General features: G+C 53.3%; 1 protein-coding gene across 9 annotated transcripts; it reads right to left on the bottom strand.

Annotated features, from left to right (window-relative positions):
- Positions 1-1,466: 1,466 nt before the first annotated feature.
- Positions 1,467-20,689, bottom strand: Plcb2 (phospholipase C beta 2). 9 transcript variants are annotated; one of them, XM_074065661.1, is made up of 33 exons: positions 20,500-20,604; positions 20,316-20,363; positions 17,359-17,436; positions 16,560-16,628; positions 15,822-15,962; positions 15,605-15,684; positions 15,467-15,520; positions 15,289-15,364; positions 12,559-12,659; positions 12,242-12,408; positions 11,997-12,143; positions 11,663-11,820; positions 11,331-11,413; positions 10,966-11,050; positions 10,137-10,299; positions 9,950-10,053; positions 9,752-9,848; positions 8,618-8,702; positions 8,364-8,488; positions 7,727-7,881; positions 7,039-7,203; positions 6,387-6,486; positions 5,816-5,920; positions 5,582-5,676; positions 5,107-5,182; positions 4,874-4,972; positions 4,530-4,740; positions 4,276-4,444; positions 4,106-4,182; positions 3,919-4,014; positions 3,288-3,345; positions 2,707-2,793; positions 1,467-2,367 (listed from the first exon to the last, which is right to left on the bottom strand). In XM_074065661.1, exons 4-33 carry the CDS (start codon positions 16,623-16,625, stop codon positions 2,164-2,166), a joined length of 3,429 nt encoding a protein of 1,142 aa, XP_073921762.1. In that variant the 5' UTR covers positions 16,626-16,628; positions 17,359-17,436; positions 20,316-20,363; positions 20,500-20,604; the 3' UTR covers positions 1,467-2,163. The 9 variants fall into 9 exon arrangements, 4 of the variants coding, with proteins under 4 accessions (XP_073921762.1, XP_073921760.1, XP_073921761.1 ...); XM_074065659.1 differs by having other exon boundaries at positions 20,316-20,684; XM_074065660.1 differs by having other exon boundaries at positions 4,874-4,912; positions 20,316-20,683.
- Between the last annotated feature and the right edge of the window lie 2,594 nt (positions 20,690-23,283).

The following is a 23,283-nucleotide window of genomic DNA, read 5'->3' on the forward strand; positions in this document are numbered from 1 at the left end:
GTTGGGTCTGGTGGCACGTGTCTGGGAGATCCAGAGAGCTGCTAGGGGGGTACAGGGGCGGGGTGAGTCAGCAAGGGATCTGGCACTGAGTCAGCAATGGGTCTGGGAAAGGGGTAGGGACCCATCTCTTTATGCAAAAGGTGAAACAGGCATGGCAAGTGGAAAGGGTACTTGGCTCTAACCCCACAGATACCCAGCAGGGATAGAACCCAGGTGCCCTTCACCTGTCCCAGTGCCCCAAGGGAGGACATCAACTCTTCCTCTGCACATCCCCCTGTGGCCAGAGACTAACTCGCCTCCAGGGCCCAGGGGTGGCATGCCCAGGGGGCAGCTTGTTCTTTTTTCAGAGGACAAAAAGCAGGCCTCCCTCATGGGAAGCTGTGCAGAGGCCCTTCCAGGAGGTGGGATTGCAGCCCCTTCCCAATTCCTGGGCCGCCCAGCTCCAGGACAGGCATAGTTCTGTCTAGTCTGGCAAGAGGTGAATGGAAACCAACTTCTCCTTGCCTTGAGCAGTCACTGGCAATGACTGGGGCTGTTGCCCAGTGGACTGCATTGGCTGTTGCTCTGGCTTTTGCTCACTTGTCTGACTGAATGAGTTCTTGTAGGCCTGGATCCCACCGCTGGGTGGGAGAACAGGGAGAGATGGGACTGCTGAGTGCCCAGCTGGAAAATTGATGTCAGGGCACTGGGTACACTGGTGGTATCAAATGTGTACAGGGGGTGGGGCTAGGTGACCAATGCCAGGCCTTAGTCCTGTGAACGAGCAGGTGCCTACACTCACCCTGCAGCCAGGGACCGGAAGGACCCCTGAGGTCAGGCCCTGGGAGGGATGGGGAATGGGGCTCCTGTTTATTTTCCAAAGGCACAGGTGCTCACAACTAATGACATCTGTTGTAACTCTGATAAGAAAACAACCTCTCCCAAGAATCACCCCACCCTAGCTCTCCCAAGCCAGTGCCTGTCCCATTTGGGATTTAGGACTGTACTATAGATACAATGAATGGCTATCTCTAAGGCCCCTGTAGTTGGTTTTGGGGTCAACCATAGCTGCTATAGGGGCTTGTGCACCTGACCACTCTAGATCTTCCTAAAGAAGCCCTCTAAAAGTTTGGGGGTCCCTAAGAAGATGGGGGGCAGACATTTGCACTAGACTCTTCTGTCCCACCCCTGGGGGTAGAGTCAGGAAGGCCCATATCTGTGTGGGGGTGGAAAAGAGAGAAGTGACATCATTTTCCAGTGGCTGTGGCATCAGGTCCAGCAGAAGGGGGAGTGAATCTTTGTCATGTCCAGAGGCAGGGCCATTTCATTAGGCTCTAGAAGGGACCTCACCCTGGGTTCAGCTCCTAAGTGATTTTTTTTTTTTTCCTAAGCAGCTTCATTTTGGGCCACTCTACTCCCCTGCTCGCCCCCCCCCCCACCCCCGCTCCGTTTCCTAACCATAGAACAGAGCTGATATAGGCAAGAAATACTGGGTCAGGATCCTTTAGTAGAAGTAGGAAGAAGAAAAATAAATAAATCTTATAAATTCAGGGGAGCAAACAATGCTGCCCATATCAAGCAGCCTGAGTGTGGTACATGGTTCCCAGGCCTAGGAAAAGTGCCCATGAGGCCATCTAGCTTCCCTCCACCAGCCACAGCCCCATGTGTGTCATGGGCAAGGGACAGTCAGCTGAGGCAGCTTTCCATGTCAGCAGGTGATGAGGGCAGGGACCTCAGCTGGAATCCTGGGAGCAGCTGTGCCCAGGGAGCTTTGAGGTAGTGCCAGGCTCTGCTTCAAGGAGCTGACCTACTCAGGACAGACCTGAGATGTGGCCCAAAAGTCCAGGTGAGGTGTCCACATCCTAATAGGAGGGTCTGGCCTGTTTGAACCACTTGGAAAGAACTCTATTTCCTGCCTGTATCGCACGTCCTTAACAAATATATGACACTTATCCAGAGCCAAGGGGAAGGATGGGAACAAGAAGTGAGCTTGGAGAAGATTCTAGGTCCCCTGCCCTGGTGGTACCTGGTTTTTGCCCCTCCTCTAGCCTGGCTATTGAGGAGGGGGCTGCAGCTTCCAAAGGGACCCCAGCTTCCTGCACATCCTTTCTTCCTGGAGGATGGGGCCATGTCCCAGATAAGGGTCTGAACATCCTTGCTAAATGTCCCAGTGGGCTGGGGGCATCAGAGGCGGCTCTCCTGGGTGTCTGCCTTGTCTGTGAGAGGATCCTGTTCACAGGGCTCCTTGGAGGCCTCAAGGGCTCTCTCAGGCTTGTCCTCAGTCTCGGAGGGGAAGCAGCCCTTGAGGCAGGCTCTTACTGACTCCTTGACTTCGGCCTCCAGGCCCTCCATCCTGGCCTCATACTCTGCCAGGGCCTCCTGCTGGAACTGTGAGGAGAGCAAGGACCACCACCTGGCTCAGGAAGTGCTCTCCCCCTCCCCTGTACCCCCTTCCCTAGAGGGTAAAACAAGAAGATTCCCAGTCTGTTTAGAGCTCTAGGAGGTGGCTGGGAGGTAGGGGAGTGTAGAGCCCATCAGGGAATCTCTCAGGCGAGAGACCAAGAAAAGAGATGTACAGAGCTGCCCCACTGAAAAGGCCTTGACACCCACTGGTCAGGGATGATTGGCCCCTTCCCCTGGCATCCTGACTGGCAGCTCCTGGAGCAGGACCTTTTCCCACCCTGGAACCCATCCATCTGCACTGCGGCGAGGGCTACGTCTTGTCACCTTCTTTTCCATCTCCCGGATCTGTTCCAGGCAGGCTGCCTGCTTCTCCTCTAGCTTCTGCTGGTGCTGCTCCATGGTCTCCTTCATCTGGGTGGGAGTAAGAGGCAGAGAATTAGGGTGGTGCAGGCAGACAGCCTGGGTTGGAATTCAACTCTAATCCTAACTAACCAGCTGTAAGACTTGAGACGGATTCCTTAACATTTGGGCAGTTTTTCAATTTTCTGGCTCACGGAATTGTGAAGGATTGCATGAGATAGTTCATAGCTCAATAGGTGGTCACCTGTTGTAGTCAGGCCCCAATAGATGGCAGCACCTGTTATTGTGCTCAGTGATGCCCAGGGGAGTTTCTGTCCATTCCCAGCAGGGCTTTCCTTCCTCTTTCCACTCCTTGGCACCTTAAGAGGCCCTCCTCACCCACCCCCTTTAGTGTCATCCCTCTCTGGCCAGCTAGCTCACAGGGTCTCCACACAATCTTCACACACAGGCCCCTCCTATCCCCAACTGCAAAGAAAGGACCTGGGGCCACTTCTTCCCACCTATGGAAGGAGAGTGTGTGTGGCAAGGACACAGCCCTTACATACCTGCTGGACAGCCTGCACCACTTCCTTGATGTGGGAGTTGTTAATCTCTCTCTTTAGCCTGTTGGTGTAATTAGAGTTATAGAAAGGGCTCCTGCAGAAAGGCAGAGCAATGGTATATCCTCAGGGTGCAGGCAAATGCAACCTCCGTTATAGGGGCAGGAACTAGTAGAGGGCCAGCAGGGTACCCAATGAAGATGAAGAGGGCAGGGTGGTGGGGAGAGGGAGGGGGTGGAGGGGAGGGGGAGAAATGACCCAAACATTGTATGCACATGTGAACAAACAAAGAAAAAAAAAAAAGATGGAGAGGGCCATTGGGAAGCCCTCAGCCCACTTCCTCAAAAAAGCACACTGAGCTAAAGACATCCATGGGGAGCACAGAAGGGAAGCAGAACACCTCACTCTGTATGTTTGATTCTTCCCTCTATTCTTTCTCTCTGCTCAAGTAGTGTTGGCATTTGTGTTTTGCCTAAGGAGGACACTCTCTGATCAGAGGTGACAGAGATGGGATCAACTCTTTCAAGAGCCAAAGGAAAGACCTAGCACTGGGAAACAAGTCAGGATCCCTTGTGGGGAGCCCTTCTCCACCATGGATTGGTCTTGCTCTGCTTGGGGTCCCCCCTTCAGGGCTCACCTCTCCTGAGCCATCTTGTCTGTGGTGACTTTGGTCATGGCCTGTATTCGCTCCAGCCTCTTGGCCTCCAGCTTTTTCTTCATGTCTTTGGTGTCACTGCAAGAAGACAGGTATGATGAGGAAGATGTTTTGCTTGGTGGAGCCCTTGCTGGGAGGCAGGGATAGTGTGGCAGGGAGGCAATCATACATTTCTGAGGTCTCCTTGAAGGTCTTCAGCTCAGAGGCCTGTTTCTCTTTGGCCAGCTCTATCATCTTGGCGATTTGCTGCAGGGAAGGAAGATAGGGCTTAGTGAGAAGCCTTTCCCTGTGCAGAGAGGGTGGATTTAGCAGGATTGTGCTCTGTCCTCTGCCTGGCACCTCAGCCACGTGTTGCTCCTTGCGCTTCAGGATGCACCGGTGCTGCTCCTCACCCTGCAGCTGCAGCTCCTGCTCCAGCCTGTCCTTCAGCTCCTGCACGCGTGGGTCTGCACCCTCGATGCTCTCGCTGGGCGCAGCCCCCGCGGGCTCCTCGCTGGAGGGCACGATCCTGCGGAGGCCAACGTGCGGACAGGCCCTGAGCCAGCGGCCGCCTTGCATGGGGGTGAAGGGCAGGGCACCCCTGTGGACCGTACCTCTTCTTGCGGGAGCCCTTGCCAGGGCGGAGCTTGCAGATCCCGGCCGGCGGCCCCAGCTCGGCCAGCTGAGCCACACCGCGCTGCAGCAGCTCCTCCCAGCGCCGCACGCCACGCCGCTCCAGCTCCCGCAGCTCCTTCTCGTGCCGCCGCTGCAGCTTCACGACGCCCTTCAGCTCGCGCAGCTCCTCGGGGCTGGCTGTCTGCGGCTCTGCGGAGGCCTGGCTGAGTCGCACTGCCACCTAAGCTGCTCTCTCCCCCACCCTACCCCGCCCTGCTGAGCCCCAGGAGCCCCAAGCCCTTCCCAGGTGCATCCCCAAGATCATGGGGTCGACAGGCCTTACCCACAGCCTCTTTCGGCGCCTGCTCCTTGACTCCAGCTGCTGCAAGAACACAGGATGGGCTGGCAGATGTCCTGGGGACCCCTTGACTCAGTCGAGCTTCTGTGGGGAGCAGCATGGGCCCCCTACAGCCCTTACCCTCCCCAGGTGGAAATATTAGTCTTAGGGGATCTATGGGTGCAGTAGGAGAAGCAGAGGACCCTCCAATAGTTAGGTGACCAGAAGGAAATACTTACCTGCTGATCCATTGCTTGCTGGGACTGACGACCCATTGACCTGGCGGGAAACTGGACTCCCAGATGGGAAGAGCTTCTGTGTAGGAAGAGCCAGTTTAAAAGATGGTTCTAACAGCCCTCCTTCCTGAGCAGGGGAGGCCTTACCTGCAGCTTACCCACAAACAGACCTGGAAGGGTTCCCTGTCCTCTCCCACCCCAGAATATACATCTCTGATGGGCCTCAATTTAACATGCGAAGAAAGTTTGTAAGAGCTGTTGTGAAACCCAGATACCCATAAGGCCACTGACATGACACAAGCTTGTATTCATTGAAGGAAGCTTAGGAATGAGGCATCAATCACCTGTAATGAACACTTTTGGTTTATGGCTCATTATAGGTGTGCCCCTGTAATGTGCCCTGCACCCCCCACCCCCCAACCCACACAGGAGGGCAAAACTCCTGGAAGTTCCTGGCAGGGATTCTGGCCATACAGACCTCAGGCAGACTTCCCGTGGCTTCCTTGAGCTTGACAGACTTCTTATCGTGGGCACTGAAGTACTTGATGGGGTTGGTGAGGGCCACAGTGAGATCTGGGGGTACAGGCATTACCTGAAGACAGATATTGAGGGGTCCTCTGTCCTCACCCACCCTAGGAGCCTGGAGGCTGGCTTGATGAAGAAAAAGAGGACTAGACAGCCTGCGGCCTCTGCTATGCCATGGGCCTCCTACCTGCCCAGGTGTCAGGGACGTAGTCCTTCAGCTCCAGGAAGACGAAGAGTGCAGGCATGGTGAGGGGTATGTTGCTCTCACTGTGCAGGCACAGATGGTGATATCCTGTTGGATGTGATGGGGTACAGTGAGCCCGGGTGCATTTCTGTCTAGCACTGCACACAAACATCCTGTACTAAAGACTTCAGGTTTTAAGTGAGAGAGGCCAGGGTCTGAATCTGACCTTGAGCAGATTACTTTAACTCTCTGAAACTTCCCTCATCTGTGAAATAGGGATAATAGCTTCTACCTCATATGGTTATTATGAGAATATATTATAAGACCTTTGCATATTTCGAGTGCCCATAGGTGTTAGCTGCTCAGGAAATTGTACCAGCGGTTTCAGAAAATCATGAACATTCTGTTAGGTGTGCAGAGTTCCCACCTCTGTCAGGTTCCTTGAGAGGTCCTATCCCTACTCCTTAGAGCTCATAACACAGAGGGGTTAAGTGAGGTCTTAGGGCCTCCTCTCTGAAGTCATCCCACCCTCTACGCAGGTCCCATGGGACCAGTGAAGAACCCTTTTCTTTACCAGAATTAAGGGCATTGATGGGGATGATGCGGTGTCCAAGAAATCTGTTGCTTTCTTCCATCACAGCCACCCTGAGGGAAGCCAGCTCAGGCATCAGGATCTGAGGAGAGTTTGAGACAGGACAGGCTGGAGAGGTGAGGAGAGCCAAGCTGCCCCCCTCACTGCCTCCAGAAGTCTTAGTGTCAGGGTGAGAACACAGCAGGTGTTACCAGATTTGGTGAGGACAGACAGAGCACACATCCTAGGGCACAGGCAGAAATATCCTATGCCATGGCTGGTCTCACACTGGGGAGAAGGCCTGGATATGCAGCCCAGGCTGTGGGTCCTGGTGCAGATAGCCCTTGGCAGCTTCACCAACCAGTGTCTAATGGAGGCAAAGACCTTCATGGTCCTATAGAACGTCAAGTTCACATTTCTGCCTGTAATCCTAACATGTGCATGAGCAGGTGCACACACACACAAACTCACAACCTGCCCACCGAACAAACTTCTGTAAACTTGCATCTGGGACTCATAAAACAGGAGGGCACAGGTGGGAGCTGAGAGAGGAAGAGGACAATCAAGAACACCCCTTTATTTATTTCCTCTTAACTCTAAGCAGAGGCCAAGAACTAGGGACAGACCCTAACTTCTGCCCTGCCCTTTCCCCCACCTTCTCAAAGACAAAGGGTTCCTCCTTCCAGACAGGATTGATGGAGTTGGTATTGGGTGACAGCTTGGTGCGATAGCGCCTCTTGGGGTCCCCTGGAAGGCCAAACAGCTCCACTTCCACATAGGTGCGCACACTGCGTTCTGACAAGAACTGCCCAGAGATCACCTGGGGGGTGAGGACCCAGAGGAGGCCAGCATCAGATCCCCACCCAGGCTTGTCTCCCAAGCGCCTGGGGCCCCTGGCTCCTTATAGTAGAAGCATCAAGCATCGAAGCATCTGTTCTTGGCTATTGTGAAGAGCTCCATTCAGCTCTGGCCACCAAGAAGAGGCTGTATGGCTCAAGGTTACAGCTAAGCTCTGAGGACCAGCCTGCTTCCAGCATTCAGGGAAGAGGTGGGCTGCCCCTCCTCCCTCCCTAGTCAAGAAGGGAGCAAGGCCCTCCCCTCTGGCCTGGGGCCTGGGCTCTTGCTGCCCTCCTCTGCCCACTGCTCTCCCCTCCCCCACCCCATCTCAGCCCTTCCCCTTGGTTTCCATGGGGACCAAGAGGCAGCCTGAGGAGGAGGTAGTTTCCAAGGCAACTTGCTACTGCACAAACTGGCTGGGGCTGAAGTCTTCAGGATATCAGGGGAGGGGGAGGGAGGAGGGATGGCCTCATGGTGCAAAGTTTCCAGGAGGGCTAGAGCCTTGCCGTAATGGAAAGGGTGGTGGCTACCACCACATCGATGCTGTCCACGGAGAAGGGATTGAACTGCTTGTCCGGTCGGCGCATGAACTCATGCTTGAGGAGGTAGCCACTCTGCCCATTAAACTCGAACAACGCCATGTTCTGCTGCATGGGCAGGTCTGGGGAGCAAGGGCGTACAGTGAGGAAAGCCTTGCTCTGGGTCTGTGCCCAGTTTCAAGTTCCTATTCTTCCCAGCCTTTCTTGTCTTGGGAACAGACAGGTTTGGAAGGGCGAAGGTTTCTCATCCCAGCCTAGTTCCTTGGGGTGTCTCAGCTCTAAGGAAGATACCTGAGAGATTGAGAGGTGTCTCATCTCACCTCTCCATAACCTGGGGTCAGCAAGGAGCAATGACACAACACAATGGGTGTTGGGGCAGGTAGAACAGGTGTTCCCACAGACACACCCAGGTGGAGCAGCCAGCGCCCCCCCGCCCCCCCCACCCCGGTTTCTTCCCATACATGTTCTTACATGAGTAACTGTATTCACACCTGGAGCCTACACAGACTTCACACTCTGTCTGTGCTAAGGACCCCCAGGGAAGGGTGAAGGTGGGAAGGGCAGAGCCTGGCAGAGGGTCCTCAGGGCCTGAGACTGCCCTCACCCATGGTCTGGAAGTTGAGGGCTACCATCTGGCAGCCAGCGTTCCAGAACATCTGGGGCATGTAATTGGAAGAGTCCATGCGGGTGCCCTTGGGGTAAATGCGGCTCATCTGGCGCTTGTTGTAGCTGTCCGTGAGTATAGGAGCCTGACAAAGACCACCTGTACCAGGAGGACCCAACAATCCACCCAGGAAGCCCTGCCCCCAGCCCCCACACCCCAGCCAGGGCCCCTAGTTAGTGCAGCCTCAAGGATACTCCACAAACTGCACCGAGGCCTTAGAGAGCAGGTCATAGGCCTTGAGCTCCGTGAAGGAAGAGATGATGTAACTTCGGTTCTTCTCTGTGCAAGGGGGAAAGGGACAGGCAATCCATATCAGACTGTCCTCCCATTTGGGACAGCCCCCTCCATTACAGAAATTCCTCCAACCTAGTGTCTCCATGGATGCCTGAGGGGTTAGGAGCCAGGGGTTAGGAGGGAGGTGTGGGCAACAGGGTGTGCTAGAATAAAGAGTCTTCACAGTGGACACGTATGGAATGGGACATGTGCCATGGTCCTGGACAGGGAGGGACCCATGCAAGCCATGGATGGGCACGGAGGGTGTGGGGAACGTGCTGGACTGAGCCCAGGGTGTCGGGAACATGCGGTGTACACGCACAGAGTATGAGCACATGCCGTGATGGAGTAGGGGGTGAGGCACACAGCAATGGTTAAATGCATGGAGGCAGATTTGTATGCTAAGGATAGAACGCTCATAAGCACACCCATGGGTGTGCCCAGGTGGCGGCACAAACTGTGCGTTCAGGGATGGGCAGTAGGTGTCGGAGAGGTCCAACTGTGCACAGGAGTATGCAGAAAGAGGTGCTTGCATTGGGGACATGCACAGAGGGTGAGAATGCTCTACTCATCTGTCACCAGGAGATCAGAATGAGCACAAAAGGGAAAGGGGACAGTGTGGACTGGTAGCTTTCTCTGCTTTCCACCCTGTTCTGGGAAATCGCATCCCCAGGCCAGGGCTTCTGGACCTGGGCCAGCCCTAGGTACAGGTCAGCCCTGGGAGCCACAGAACCTACAAGAGCCTGCAGGAGCCCCAGGCAGGCCTGGCTGAGGTGGCCTGTCATAATGACTTGCCTGCCACCGACACATTCCAGAGCATTCTGCTTGTTGCCAAGTTCCTCAGTACAGTGCTGGGAGTCTAGGAGCCACTGCCACTTGAACGAGCCCTTTGCCTGACTCCTCAGCTGGGTATTTATAGACAGGGCCCCAAGTCCAAGGAGGGGCAGGTCCCCCTTCCTATTCCCCAGCCATCAAGCCACTCCGGTACAATGACACCTTCCCATGCACCCAGCCTGCCCTCAACACCACCCCCACCTCCACCCCTGCTCACTTACGGGCAGAGAGCTCAAAGGAGACAAACTTGGTGGGCTGGATGTAATTGACGAGGCTGGACATCTCCTCATAAGCTGTCACCTCCAGGCTCGCTGTGCCCTAGATAGCAGAGAGAGAGTGGATGAAGGGACAGTGCAGAGCTCACCTGGAAGGTTCCATGGTAGAGGGTGGAAAAGGGGCTGAAGACCATCCCCAGGCACCTCATCCGACTGCATCTTCTTCATCTCTTCTTCATCCAGGTTCCCTGACTCCTCCTCCTCCTCTTCCATCTCCTCCAGCTCAGCCCCTTCCTCAGCAGCCCACACTGCCACACACAGCTCTATCAGCATGGACTCTTCTATTTTCCAGGTGACCCCACTTCCCAACCCCCTCCTCTGGCTAACTTACCTGTGTCCTCCCCCGAGGGGGCACTGGGAGGGCAGCTGTCCTCAGCCTCCCCATCAGGCTCCTTGCTGGGAACCGTTGAACCAGAAAACTGGTTCTTCTTATTCTTGATGAGGATTTTGCCCCGGAGGTCCTCAGGGCTGGGTAGAGGGACACCTGGTTTCAGCTGTGGACAGGGAAGAGTGGGTACTATTGCCTCTCCCTCAGAGTGTACTCTGAGCTCCCCAATATCAAGCTGTGCTCCCCTGCCTGGACCTGCTTCTCTTGCCTCACCTCTCACTACTAATCAGGTTTCTCCTGATCAATGCTGTCTTTCACCTGTCCATCTGCCCAAGAATGCCCTTTCTCCCACTCACTGAGATGAGTCCATTTTACCTTCCAGGTTTTGGCTTTGGCTCATTTCCTCCAGGAAGGCCTCCCTGATTCCCTAAACACCAGAGCAGGAACTCCCACAGTTCACTGGTTGTAATGGCCTGGTTACTTGTTCATCTCCTCACCAGAGCGTTAAGAAACCTGAGGGCAGCAACTGTGTGTTTGTGGTGGTGGTAGGGGGGTGTTTTTGTTTTGTTTAATTTTATTTGTTTGTTTGAGATAGTCTCCCTATGTCACTCAGGCTGGTCTTGAACTCTCAATCCTCCTGCCTCAGTGCTAAGATTACAGATGTGTGCCAACATTCCCAGATTTGACTGTGGTTTTTCCTCTAACATACCCCAAAATCTAGCACACTGACTGACCCATGGTTGGTGACAGGGTCTCAGCCTCACAATTCAACCAGTGTCTTTGGTCTCCTAACCTGGCCCCCAACCTATTGCCAGACCCGGAATTCACTCACTGGGAACTTTTCCAGGGGCTCTGTGAGCAGCATATCCCCAAACATGGTCCGGCAGTATTCGGCCATTTTAGCTTGTTGGCGGGATCTGCAGGGAGCAAAAGTGTGTGTGGTGGGGGGTTCAGTAGCTCAGCCCCGTCCTCTTGTCCCTGCTTTTGTGCCCTGGATAACCCAGATCAGGGGCCCAGAAAGTGAGGGGAGGCAGGGACTCAGGCAGGAGACCCTAAGATCCCAAGGAAGCTGTGTTGAGACCAAGGAGAGAGCTAGGTAGATGGCTAGAGGCTGGGGACAGTTAGTGGGGAGGCAGGTGCAGCCAGGAGACTGGGGACAGGTAGAGGATGAGGCTCCAAATAGGCCTGAATACGCACGAGTCCACGTGGTTTTCAAATGACAGGATGACAGGATAGGGGGAGGTCTTAAAGGCACTTTCTGCAATTGCTTCAATTGCTTCCTGGAGGAAAAGGGGACTCAGTGGCGAGGAGGACAGTGTTCTGGCTGCCCCTTCTCCAGTGGCACCTTTCCCCACCTCCCAGGTGCAGTATACACATACGACAGGGATGGCCACTGTTGCCTGCTCATCTCCTCTGTCCCCTCAAGTCCTCACACTGGCCTCTCACTTTACTCCCCTCAAACTCAAAGAGTTCTGAACCAGGTCTTTCCCAAGTGCTACTGCTACCAGCCTCCATTCACCAAGGCCCACCTTAAACAAGATGTCAGTGGTCATGGTAAAGCCGTGTGTGATAATGGGCTCCTCGTCAGGGGGCTTTCCCTTCCAGCAGTCCAGCTCCACACAACGGCAGCCCGACAGCAGCACCTGGCGGTACATCTCAGCCGAGGAAAGGCCTGAGAACTGGCCAGCTGAGCCAGGAGGGGGAGAAGCAGGGCATCACTCAAGGGCAGGATAGCTGCCCACCTATCACGGTCTGTCCTGCTAGGCAGGGCCAGCAGCAGGTGGGCAGCGCCTGGGAAGGCTCCAGGGAACAGGAGCAGCCCCCATCAGAGGCCAGCTTGGCGGTGAGGTTGCCGGGGCCCACCTGTCAGATAGGTGTTGTGTGAAGAGTTGATGAAGTAGTGATTGAGTGGCTGTGTCATATCTTGGTGGAGCAGCAGTTTGTCTTGGGCCAGTACACTGTTCTCTGGTCCACAGAGAAACCAGACCATGCCCTCGGGTGACAGCTGGCCTGGAGGACAGGGAATAGCTGTCAGGCCTGCAGCCCAGTTGCCAAGGCAGGACAGGATGTAGGGGTGTGGGGGAGGGGATGGCTCCCTGAGTTCTCACCCCTCTGCACGTTGATACCGCTGGGCTCATACTTCTCAATGAGACCCTGCACCTGGTCAGGCCGTGCTGGTGGGAACAGCAAGGAGTTGAGCCGAGAGTCCCGCTGTTTCTTGTTGATGAATTTGGTCAGGTGTTCCTTGGTCATGTAAGGTTTAGCTTTAGCATGGCTGTAGGCCAGAGAGACGAGCACAGGTCCATATCCCTTGGGCCTGGAGGCTTGGACAGTGAAGCCTCCTGATTTCCAGAAGGGCAGGTGGGAGGAGAAGATTGCTAGCCACCACCCCTTCCCCACTCCAGGCCCAGCCCAAGAAGCTCACTGGGAAGTGAAGATCTCATCGATTTCTGGCCGAGGACAGAGGCTCATGAGGAAGCTCTTGTACACGGACTCTGGGAAGTCCTCAGGATTGATAGCATCATTCTGGGGGAAGAGTCACCTTGTCACCCTGCCTCCACCTACTCAGAGCTAGGACCTACAACCCAGGCCCAACTCTGGGCAGGAGGACTGGGTCAGAGAGAGTGCTCAAGGCAGATGGACAGAGAACACCAGAAGCACCTGCTTCTTAAGGTCTGATTCTTGCTCAGAGAGCATGTTCAGCTGGTTCACTTTAATCCTGGCTTTGGACAGGGGCTAGTGTCCTGGCTGGGATTGGATTGGTACTACAACAAGGAGGAAAAGAGATCAGAAGTAAATGGTGCTGCTAGCCAGGGCAGTGGGCCATCTTTTTTTCTTTTAAAATAAGGACAAATTTTCAAAAAGAAGCAGTTTGAATATAAACATGTATGCACCTAACAACAGAGCCCTAACAAGAAGCAAGAACTCAGAGAACTGAAGGGAGAAATAGACAATTCAACAATACTAATTGGGGGATATAGCTCAGTGGTAGAGTGCATGCCTTGCATGCACAGGGCCCTGGGTTCAATCCCTAGCAGTACAAAATAAATCTCTCTCTCTCTCTCTCTCTCTCTCTCTCTCTCTCTCTCTCTGTCTATGTGTGTCTCATAATTAGAAATAGCAAAAGCACAAGAGACAAAAAAAGATAAATTAGAATTCATTAAAATTTAAAACTTTTGTGCTCCTAAGGACATCACCAAGAAAACGAAAAGAATGGGAGGCTGAGGCAGGAGGATCTCAAGTTTGAGGCCAACCTGGGCTACAAAGTGAGACCCTGTCAAGAAAGAAAGAAAAAGAAAAGAAAAGCCAACCCCAGAATGGGTTAAAATATTTGCAAATGAGGTATCTGTTAAGTGAAAATTCAACAATAAAAAGATAACCCAATTGAAAGATAGACAGTGGATTCAAACAGCTCTTTCTGCAAAGAAGATATATAAATGACCAATAAACACATGGAAAAATGTTCAGCATCATTAGTCATTAGGGAAATGCAAATGAAAACCACAAGGAGATATCACTCCACTCCCACTAGCAAGTCATAAATAAAAGACAGACTAACAGTGTTGGTGGGATGTGGAGAAATTGGAGCTGGTATACAATGCTGGTGGGATTGGAAAATGGTGCAGCCACTTTAGATAACACTTTGGCAATTCCTCAAAACATAAAATAGAGTTTTACCATATGACCCAACAGTTTTACCTGGATGTATAAATCCAAGAGAATTGGAAACATATCCACACAAAATCATGTACAAAAGTGTTTATGGCAGCATTATTCATAACAACCAAAAGTGGAAGAAATCCAATGTCCATCAATTAGTGAATATATAAAATATATTATACCTGTACTAATACATGCTACAACATGGATGCACCTGGAAGACATTATGCTAACTGAATAAAGCCCATCATCAAAGACCACATATTATATGTGACTGCATTTACAAGAAATGCCCAGAATAGGCAAATCTACAGAAATAGAAACAGAAAGATGAATGGTAGTCAGGGATTCTGTGCCTTTGCATTTTGTTCTCCCTAAAAGCATTCAATGTCTTTCGGGATCATACAGTAACGCAAACATCAGTCCTAGCTTAATGCAGAGGGTGTGAGCAACAGAGACTGATTTTATCTCCCCTAGCCCATCTCTGTTCTGGAGCTGTAGCTCTGAGCAAAGATAGGCCAGTGGCTTCTACCGGCAGCAAGGAAAAGCAGCTGAATCAGGAGGATGAAGCTAGGGTGGGAGCACAGGAAGCAGGAGAAAAGGAGGGTGGATGTGACTCACAGCAGGTAAGTGGTTTAGGCTAGAGGGACCATGGCTAGGGCCCATTCCCATCCTTTCCCCACCCATGGTTGGATCCAGTGTGGCTGACTGCACTTGGGGGGCCATCAGCTCTACAGAATTGGACCTCTGGAGGAAAAAATCCTCCTGGGAGTCACAAGGACAGGTGACCAGCAGAGTTGTAGCTCTATTCATTTATGGAGAAAATGCTCCGTGGGGTGCAGGTTGTGACCTACACAAGGGCACTGGCCAGCGTGGACAGAGGCCTGAGATCTGCTCCTCCAAGCCAGGTTTGAACCCTGGCTCAGGGCCGTATCTACCCAGAGGGCTCCTTTTTTGGTAATTCACATAAGGCACCTCATGTGGTGACCCTGCTTACAACTTGTAATTAAAAATTAATTGCTTAATTAAAAAGAAGGTAGGAAATGTGTCTCTGCGTCCTGGCAGCTTCCAGTCTTGCTTTGTTCTTCTTCCCCACACCCTGCAGAACTGGGTCCTGTCAGATCCCCGCAGACTGTCTGCTGTTCCTGCTGACCTTATCTAGCTCCCCAGGCTGGAAACATTCACTCTCAACCTCCACTCCCAAGGTAGAACGATGCACGCCATTTTTGCTGCAGTGCTGACCATCGTCCACTAACCACTGCCCACCTCCGCACACCACCAGGTGAATGAGATGCAGAGGACCTTCTCTGAATCCAGCCCTCACCCCCTTGCCCTGGTCCCACCTCTGTGACTAGTATCAGTACCCACAGGCTCTAGGATTAATTGGCTTTTCCAACTACCAATGGGATGGTGATGTCATCCTCTCACCACCACCATTACCTGGCTGAGCTGCTGTCTGGTGGGAGTGACCATACTGGGGTAGGGAACCACTCACCTTGCCTTTTGCAAGGTGGCAGGCACTGAGAGCAGCTTCCACTCGCTTTCGGTCAGCAGGAAACATCTGGAAAAAACTGAAGGAGCAGAGAAAGACACCAGGCAGGGAGGAATCATGCCTGAGGAGGAAGGTTTGGGGAGCTGGGTGGAAATATGGGGAGGGATTTGGGGAGACTCACTTCTTCACTGGAATCTTCCCTTCAGGGTTCAACTGCATCTTGAGCTTCACCAGGCTGGAAGGGGCAGAAAGCAGCAGATCAGGCCAGGGACTGCCATGCTCAGTCCCAAGGGCTAAGGCCACTTGTGCAGGCTCTTACATCTTATCCAGGAAAGTGCTGCGGGGGGCATTGGTTGTCGCTGGGTGCTTAGCCAAGGCCAGTACATCCTCAGCCCAGTCCTGCAGGACCACAAATCCTGATGGTTAGGTGTCTGACCACAGGGGGCCCCGGACCACCCCTCAGCCCAGGCCTGTGTCTCTCAGAAAGTCCAGACTATCCTAGGTATCAAGACCCAAGTCAGGTGCTCCCTGTGTACCTTGCCCACATTCTCCTTGTAGGAGACGAAGTTGTGAAAGGTGAGATCCACCATGTCAGGGCCCGACACCACCGTGAGGGTCTTCAGCAGGAAGTGGTTGTCTGGAAAGTCCATGTTGAAGACATCCCGGAGCTTCTGGCTCTGTAGCAAGTGGTGACATGGTGAGGATTGGGGGGTGTGCTCTCGTTCTGGCCTGAAGAGGTGCTCCCTACCCACTCCCCAGCCACTTAAATTGCTGACACTGGGGCAGAACCCCATCACCATCCTAAGAACCAAAGGCTTCAGTCTGTCCTTATCCTTGGTTCTAGCAGGTGTCTCAGGAAGGAGAGGCCTACAGGAAGAGATTAGCTCAAGCAGTAGGGCCCGGGAGTCCTTCCTATTTTTGAAGGTAGATTATTAGCTCCCAGAGTCAAAAAATCCTCCAATTTTCTTGCCAGCATGAGGCAAAGACAGGCGAACTAGCTGGTGGGGGTAATGGAAGTGACACTTCTCAGATAGTCTGGGGTGCTCTAGGGCAGGAGCTGGCCCTTCCTCCCACATCCTTGCCATCTCGGCCCCTGGTGTCCAGCTCCCAAACTCAGAACCCAGGCAAGCCCAGGAGCAGCCATGGCCCTTCCTTGGCTCAGGCTGGGGTCCTTGCTGCCCTGCCCAGGAACCATTTCCCTTGTTCCAGAGACTAGGCTTTCCACCCCTGCCCTTGCCCTGTGGTGCCGGTGGGCTACCTATGGGCCTACCTACCTTGGGTATCTTGGCAAACTTCCCAAAACGGGTGTCCCGGATGCTAGTGATATCAAGAAACTCCATTTCCTGGAGGGGGAGCAAAGAAAGGATGTGGAACAAAAAGTTCAAGAATAAAGTACAGAGGGCTGGCGAAGTGGCTCAAGCAGTGGAGCACCTGCCTAGTAAGTGTGAGGCCATGAGTTCAAACCCCAGTACCACCAAAAAAAAAAAAAAAAAAATGAAGAACAGGAAGCAGAGAACTTTGCTATCCCTTCAAATCTTGGCCAACTGCCCTTTCTAGGTGCTAAGATTGCCTGGGGCTACTTGGGCCCCACCCTTCTCTTTCCACTCACCAGGTTAGCCATCTTCACGGGGATCTTCTGCCCTGCCTCTTGGTCCTTCCCTTCCCTAGGGCAGGAGCTGTGGCCTATAACTTCTCCTCCACCACCCTAGGGTCTCCCTAGGCTCCCTTCCCTTTCTGCTGTCTGGCTGCTGAGACCTTCCTCTGATCCCTGAGCCCTCAAGTGACACAGAGCCACTAGCAGAGCATCGCACTTCAATAGTGACTCTTTGTCTTTCCCTCTCTCTCCAAGGGATGCAAAGGCTGGAGCATCTGGGCCTCAGGCAGCCATGGGTTGGAATGACTGGATCTGCCCTCCCAAAACAAAACACTCCTGCTATAAGAGAGCCCCAGAAGCCACTATTCCAGACCATTGTCTACCCCTTCCCCAGCATCCATGCCTCCACCCTGCACCATCGGGAGTCTGGCTGGGCTTAATGGATAAGGTAGGAGCTCAAATAGCAGGGGCCATCTCACCTTACTCTGATATGTCCAGTATAAATAATAGCCCTTGGGATCCACGCGGAGGATAACCGGGGAGGCTATTGTGGTTTCCTGCAGAAAGAAGGAATCAGATCTCTGCTCTGAGCCCTTTGGCCAAGCTTCCCTGGGCCAGGCCAGGGGTTCAAGGGCCATCATCTTCCTAGGAGTCTGAAGGCATTTCCCTTTGTTGTCTAGAGCTAACAGTGGAGGGAGTGAGGTTGGATATGTTATTCCTGAAAGAGGCTCCCCTCCAAACCCAAGTAGAGGTTCTCACTGTAGACCTCAAAGGAGGTCTTGAACCCTACCTCTACCCCTTCCATCGACTGCCCCACAAAGACACCAAGTGCCCTCCCGCCACCAAACCAAAGCATGCAAACCTCCTTGGTCCAAAATACTTTCAAGGACCTGCTCTGCCACACCCTTTCAGTAAACCCTTCTCTGAAACATGCTGTAACAATCGGGGTGTGTGGCAGGGAGCTAGTTCACAGACCTAGAAGCATATCCAGTAAGGTCTCCAGGGCAACAAGCCTGAACTACACCATGGGCTTGGTGTGTAGTACTTGAGCTTGGAGTTTGCTGAGTGAGTAAATGATTGAATGAACAAACGTGCATCCTAAATTCCTGTTCTGCTCATGTAGACTCTCTGTTATTTTAATAGTCTTTGCATAAATATATATGTAAAACAAGGTATTACTATTGGACGTTTCAACAAGGCATGATAATTGTATGCCAAAGCAGACCAAACACAGAATCTTCCAAAGCAATGGTCAAAGGAAGATTCCCACATCAGAGCGGGTAGAGTATGGGGGGGAGGAGAAGATTTTGTAAGGAAGCCAATTTGGGAAAAAGTTGTGACGTGAGCCCCATTCCTTATGGGAGAATCAGGATGCCTGATCTCTGACCTGAAATCTAGTGAGGGGTTTCAACCCTACTTGGAGAGCAGGTGTGGGGCACAACAGAACAGGGAAACCCAGCAGGTGGCAGATGTCCTGACTCTGTGAGATGCAGTACGCAGATGGTCATGTGTTGGAGGAGTCGTCTATACCCCCAGAGGAGTCTACACCCCCAGAGTCTATACCCCCAGAGTCGTCTACACCCCCAGAGCAGGTTGGGGCAGTGAATGTATGAGTATTTGCTGGGGTCCAGAGTGGGCTCAGAGGGGAGAGAAAGGCAAAGGCCACTGGAAGATAAAAGTGGTAATGAGAGGCTGAAGAAGTTATTGTGAGTGACCCTAAAATAGAGATGTCAGGGCCTCAAGCAAGAGAACCCCAGTCATGGGGGGAGGACCTCCTAAGAATCATCCAAAATGTCTACCAGAGAAAGAATAAGCTCTAAGCTGCTGCCAGGCTCGGAAAGCCTGAGTCAGTTTATGATAGCACCCATTCAAGAAAGAGCTCTGTTACCCCTTCCCACCTCCCACCCTGTGCCCCAATCTGAGAGGGACCTGGAGAAGGAGCAAGGTCCCACCACAGCCCCCTTGAAACCAGTCTTGGAGGGAAGAGGGCAACATGGAAGGTTGGAGTTCTGAATCTAATTCGTTTCAGAAATTAGACTGGGTTTTGTGGTGACCAAAGGACTGTGTATTAACCATGGGTGAAGGTCATGACTAGCAGCTTGTTGAGTTTCCTCTCACAGCTAGGAGAAGAGTTTTTCTCCTCAAAGTTGTTGGGAAGGGGCTGTGGAAACTAAATAGAATGGGGGTTAGTTGCATCCTATGCATTGTGCCTATTCAATGTGGTGTCACAGACTCCTGTTACCTTCGAACTAGGCCAAAAGCAGTCTGAGAGCAACGCCGGTCTCTCAGGTGTATGTGTCCTATGACCAGACATTGCTGCTCATGCAAGTCAGGATCTAGAAGATATGCAGTGGGAGAAGATCCTACCCCAGTGGCCACTCAGTTTATACACACTGCCCAGAGGAACTGAGAGAGGCCACTTCGCTTTTCATTCTGAGTCACTTCCCTCATCCCATAGGCTCCTGGGACAAGCTACCTCCAAGTCACAACCATGCCACATGAACCACAACACTCCCAGGGAAACAGAAAGTATCTCACCACAGGACCTCCTCCCCAGTCATGGGAGCTGTGAAGGGCCTACACCCATAACCTGGACAATCAACACTTGGCTCCCCCCGACCCCCCCCAGCCTTCATCACTCTTTCTAGGACCAGCCTGCCTCTCTCAAGCTGGGCCAGCTCAGCTGCCTCCTCTCCCTGAAGGACAGTCCCCACACTGCTCTCCTCCCTGACCCAAGCATCCCCAACCATTGACAATGTTTTTGGGGTCCAGAGGGCCAGAGACTGAGAAGTGAGCCCAAGTTTAGGGAGGAGCAGACATGGCAGAGTTTGGGGTGCAGGGCAAAGCAATGCAGGTGACCTCAGAGGAGGAGTCGAGCCACGCAGGAGGAAGCAGAAGTCAACTGGTTCCTTTCCAGGCCCCTGGGAACTGGCCCTCCAATTTTCACTTGGGTCCAGCCTTTGGTAGCTGCCTCCACAGCTGCTCAGGGGAGAGCAGGGCTTCTCTGGGAAGGGCCCGATGAGCCCCATGGGGAAGGGTGAAGGAGGTAGATCTTGGCCCCCTGACAGAGCAAAGGCAGGGTATTTGTGCTGGGAAAGGGGGGCCTGACTCACCTCTCTTTCTGGCCCTGTCTCAGCTCTAAGAGGGGTGTGCTTTCCTCCCACCTACATTGAAGGCAGGAGCAGCAAGCCCTGTTCTTCCTGGAGGTTTGGTGGTGGACAGACCCAAAGAACCTTCTCACTCCTAGACACAGAGGCTGGGCCCAGGAGCCAGGGACACACACCCTCACCCCACGCTTGTTTATCCAGGCTGTTGGGCCAGCTGCCTGGCCAAGTCACACAGGCGCCTGGGTCCTAGGAGACATAAACCAACCCTCCATCCCATGAAGCCCCCATCAGCCCGGCCACCCCCACGCCCAGTTCCCCGCCCTACTCACATCATCCCACTTGATGAAGCGCTCCCCTTGGCTCAGATAGGCCTTCACCTGGGGAGGCAGCAGGACGGGGTTAAGCAGAGACATGATGCTAAGTGTCCCTCTTTGGAGAGGCTGGGCAGACACCAGCGGGCAGGAGGAGGGAAGGAAGGAGGGCCAGCAGGAGGGGAAGCCAAGCTGAGCTCACATGGCACCCGCCCAGAGCTGGTCCGGAAGTCTGGGTGCTCTTATAGCCCACGGAGTGACAGTGGCTGCGTGCAGAGCTCAGAGCTCCTCTGGGCAGAGGCCCATCTATCTGCCTTGTAAATCAGCCTCCTCCCGCCCTGCCCTGTAGTGGGGGGCTGCAGACACTGCTCCTGCCCAGGGGGGCTGGGCTCCCCTTCTGGAAGTCCCCGCCCTCACCCTGGGCCTCTGTACTTCCTGCTCAGGGCTTCCTTCTCTGTATTGCTCAGAACTGAGAGAAAGGTCATGAGGTCCGGGGGCCTTGGAGCCAGGGCGTCTTGTCACAGGGGTAGTGCCCCATCAGATTTGGCCCATGGGCTGGAGTTGTCCAGTGAATTCGACATTGTCAGGGCTTGGACTGAGGGGAGTGCGTAAAGAGCTCTCTAGGGGAAGGGACTTCCACGTGGATGGGGTCCAGAGCAGGGGTTCTGTCCCCAGAGGGTGGGGCCACCCTGGAGATGGGAATAGAGGACAGAGACAGTCTGGGAGTGTGTTTTGAATAAGCAAAGTTAGCTGATCACCCAGCTAGTCTTTCTCAATGCTTCCTCCCCATGAAAATGAGGGTCAGGTGAAGCAATTCCTTACCATGACTCACTTCTCTGGGCCTCTGGGCCTGGCTGAGGCCTGGAAACCACTGACCAGCCACCACCCTACATAGCTGGGAGCCCCCTTGCCGCCAGCCTCTACCAAGCACTCCTTCCAGGAGCACTCTGCAATGTCGGCTCTGGACCCAGGGGCCTCCAGACTCTGGGACTACAGGGGACTGCTATTGACTACACTGAGGTGTGTGACCCTCACACTGCCTGGCCCAGCAGTTTAGCCAGCCTACTTCCTCTTGCCTAACCTACTCATCTTATCACCCTTCTCAGTCCAACTAGGGAAGCAGGAGCTCTCCCCATGATTTCCTTCCCCTCTCAGGGCCTAGTTGTCTGTCCTAGGTCCCACCAGGGACCTCTGTGCCACTCCTGACAACTGGAAGACCCTCACTCTGCTGGAACTGCCTCACAGGTCAGGGTCAGTGCAGAGGGGCAGGCAGAGGGAGGACACTTTGTGAGAATTAGGAGGTAGTAAAATGTGCAGTGGACACTTAGGCTAAGGGGATTCCCAGCACAGAAACAATCCTGAGAAAAGCAATTCTAAGACCAGAGGGGAAGAGCGTGAAGCAAGGCCCTACCTAGCCTCCTGGAAACAGCTTTCAAGCTATGGGTGGCAGGTGCTTTCCCCCTCCTTCAGTGTCTCTCCTCTGCCCCCTTCTAGCCCTGGGTCCTCCTGGGGGCACCTCTGGTAGCCCCTGCTCTTCTGGCTGTCTCTCTGGGGTCAGATTACCTGTCAGTTTGAATGAGTTTTGCAAGGGAAATCCCTGTCCCTTCCTAAAGCCCTTGCACCTGTCACCTGCAGTGGATCTGCTTCCCGCGCCAAGTCCTTTTTTCCTGTGTTCCCAGTGGCCATGAGGCTCTCGCCTTTGAGATGACAACTCCGACACCTGTCCCTTACGGCTCCACTCCTCACTGCAAAGATTTCAGGGGACTCTGTCCCCGCAGTCTCGGCTCTGACAACACAGAACAAAGCCCCCTGCGCCCTTACACGCCGATGGCACCCCGCATCACTCCTCAGACCCCAGCTGTACTCCCCCGTCCACATCCTGACCTCCCACAAAGCCAACCTGAAGAATTCAGGAAATCCAGGTAGCCAGAAGAGCCAGCTAGGAAGACCTTTATCAAAGAGGGCATTTTTCCTTTTAAAAATACATTTAGGAAGTCAAATACCAGTGGTTTGTGCCTGTTACCCCAAGTTTCAGGGGGGTTGAAACAGGGAGGATGGCAGCTCCAGGCCAGCCAGGGCAAAAAAGTTCATGAGACCTCACCTCAACAGGAAAAGCTGGTCCAGGCACTGGTGGTTCACATCTGTAATTCTATCTACCTAGGAGGCAGAGATCAGGAGGATTGCAGTTCGAAGACAGCCTGGGCAAATAGTTTGTGAGACCCTATCCGGAAAAAAAAACCCATCACACACAAAAAAAGGGCTGGCGGAGTGTAGGGCCTAAATGCAAACCCCAGTACTGCAAAATAAAAGAAAAAGAAAAAAAATGGACATGGTGGTACACATCTGTCATCCCAGTGACAAAAGAAGCGTAAAACAGAAACATCAAGGTCCAGCTGGCCTGGGCAAAAAGCAAGACCCTATCTCCAAAATAATCAGAGAAAAAGGGCTGGAGGTGTGACCTCAAGCAGTAGAGTGCCTGACTCACAAGCACAAAGCCCTGAGTTCAAACCCCACAGCTGTTCAAAATAATAATAATAATAACAATAATAATAATACAGTTAGTCCCAGCTATTTGGGAGACGGAAGCAGCCAGAGGATTGCTTGAGCCTAGGAGTTAGAGGCCAGCCTAACTGACACAGACCCTGCCTCAAAAAAATGTTACATAAATAATAGTAGAGCAGTTACAGAGGAAAACAGGGAAGTCACACACACATACCCAGTGTAGAAAGTGGCCTTGGGCTCCTAGGCTGAGATGAGTGCCAGGCAATGGGCCCATGTGGCCCCCAGAGTGGACAGTGGAAGGGCAAGGATGCCCCCTGCTGGAGAGCCTTGCCTGCTGGGAAAAGGGGTGGACAGAAGTTGCTGGTGGCTCCCTCCCTTGTGGTCCAGAGTTTGGTTCCTGGCGCCTGGGCTACAGAAGGCAGCAAAAGTTGCAACCCAGGGACAGGGACCAAGTTCCCTTACTCACTTGTTGGTGTTTTGTGGG

This window comes from Castor canadensis, chromosome 2, assembly GCF_047511655.1.
Source record: "Castor canadensis chromosome 2, mCasCan1.hap1v2, whole genome shotgun sequence".
Lineage (NCBI taxonomy): Eukaryota > Metazoa > Chordata > Mammalia > Rodentia > Castoridae > Castor > Castor canadensis.

Excerpts from the sequence above, each read along its gene's own strand:
- Plcb2 (XM_074065659.1), bottom strand. The coding sequence starts at position 20,399 with ATGTCTCTGCTTAACCCCGTCCTGCTGCCTCCCCAGGTGAAGGCCTAT. Across the intron at positions 17,437-20,315 it reads GCTTCATCAAGTGGGATGAT|GAAACCACAATAGCCTCCCC; the intron begins GTGAGTAGGGCG and ends TTCTTTCTGCAG. Across the intron at positions 7,204-7,726 it reads CCACCACCCTTTCCATTACG|GTGATCTCTGGGCAGTTCTT; the intron begins GCAAGGCTCTAG and ends CTCACCCCCCAG.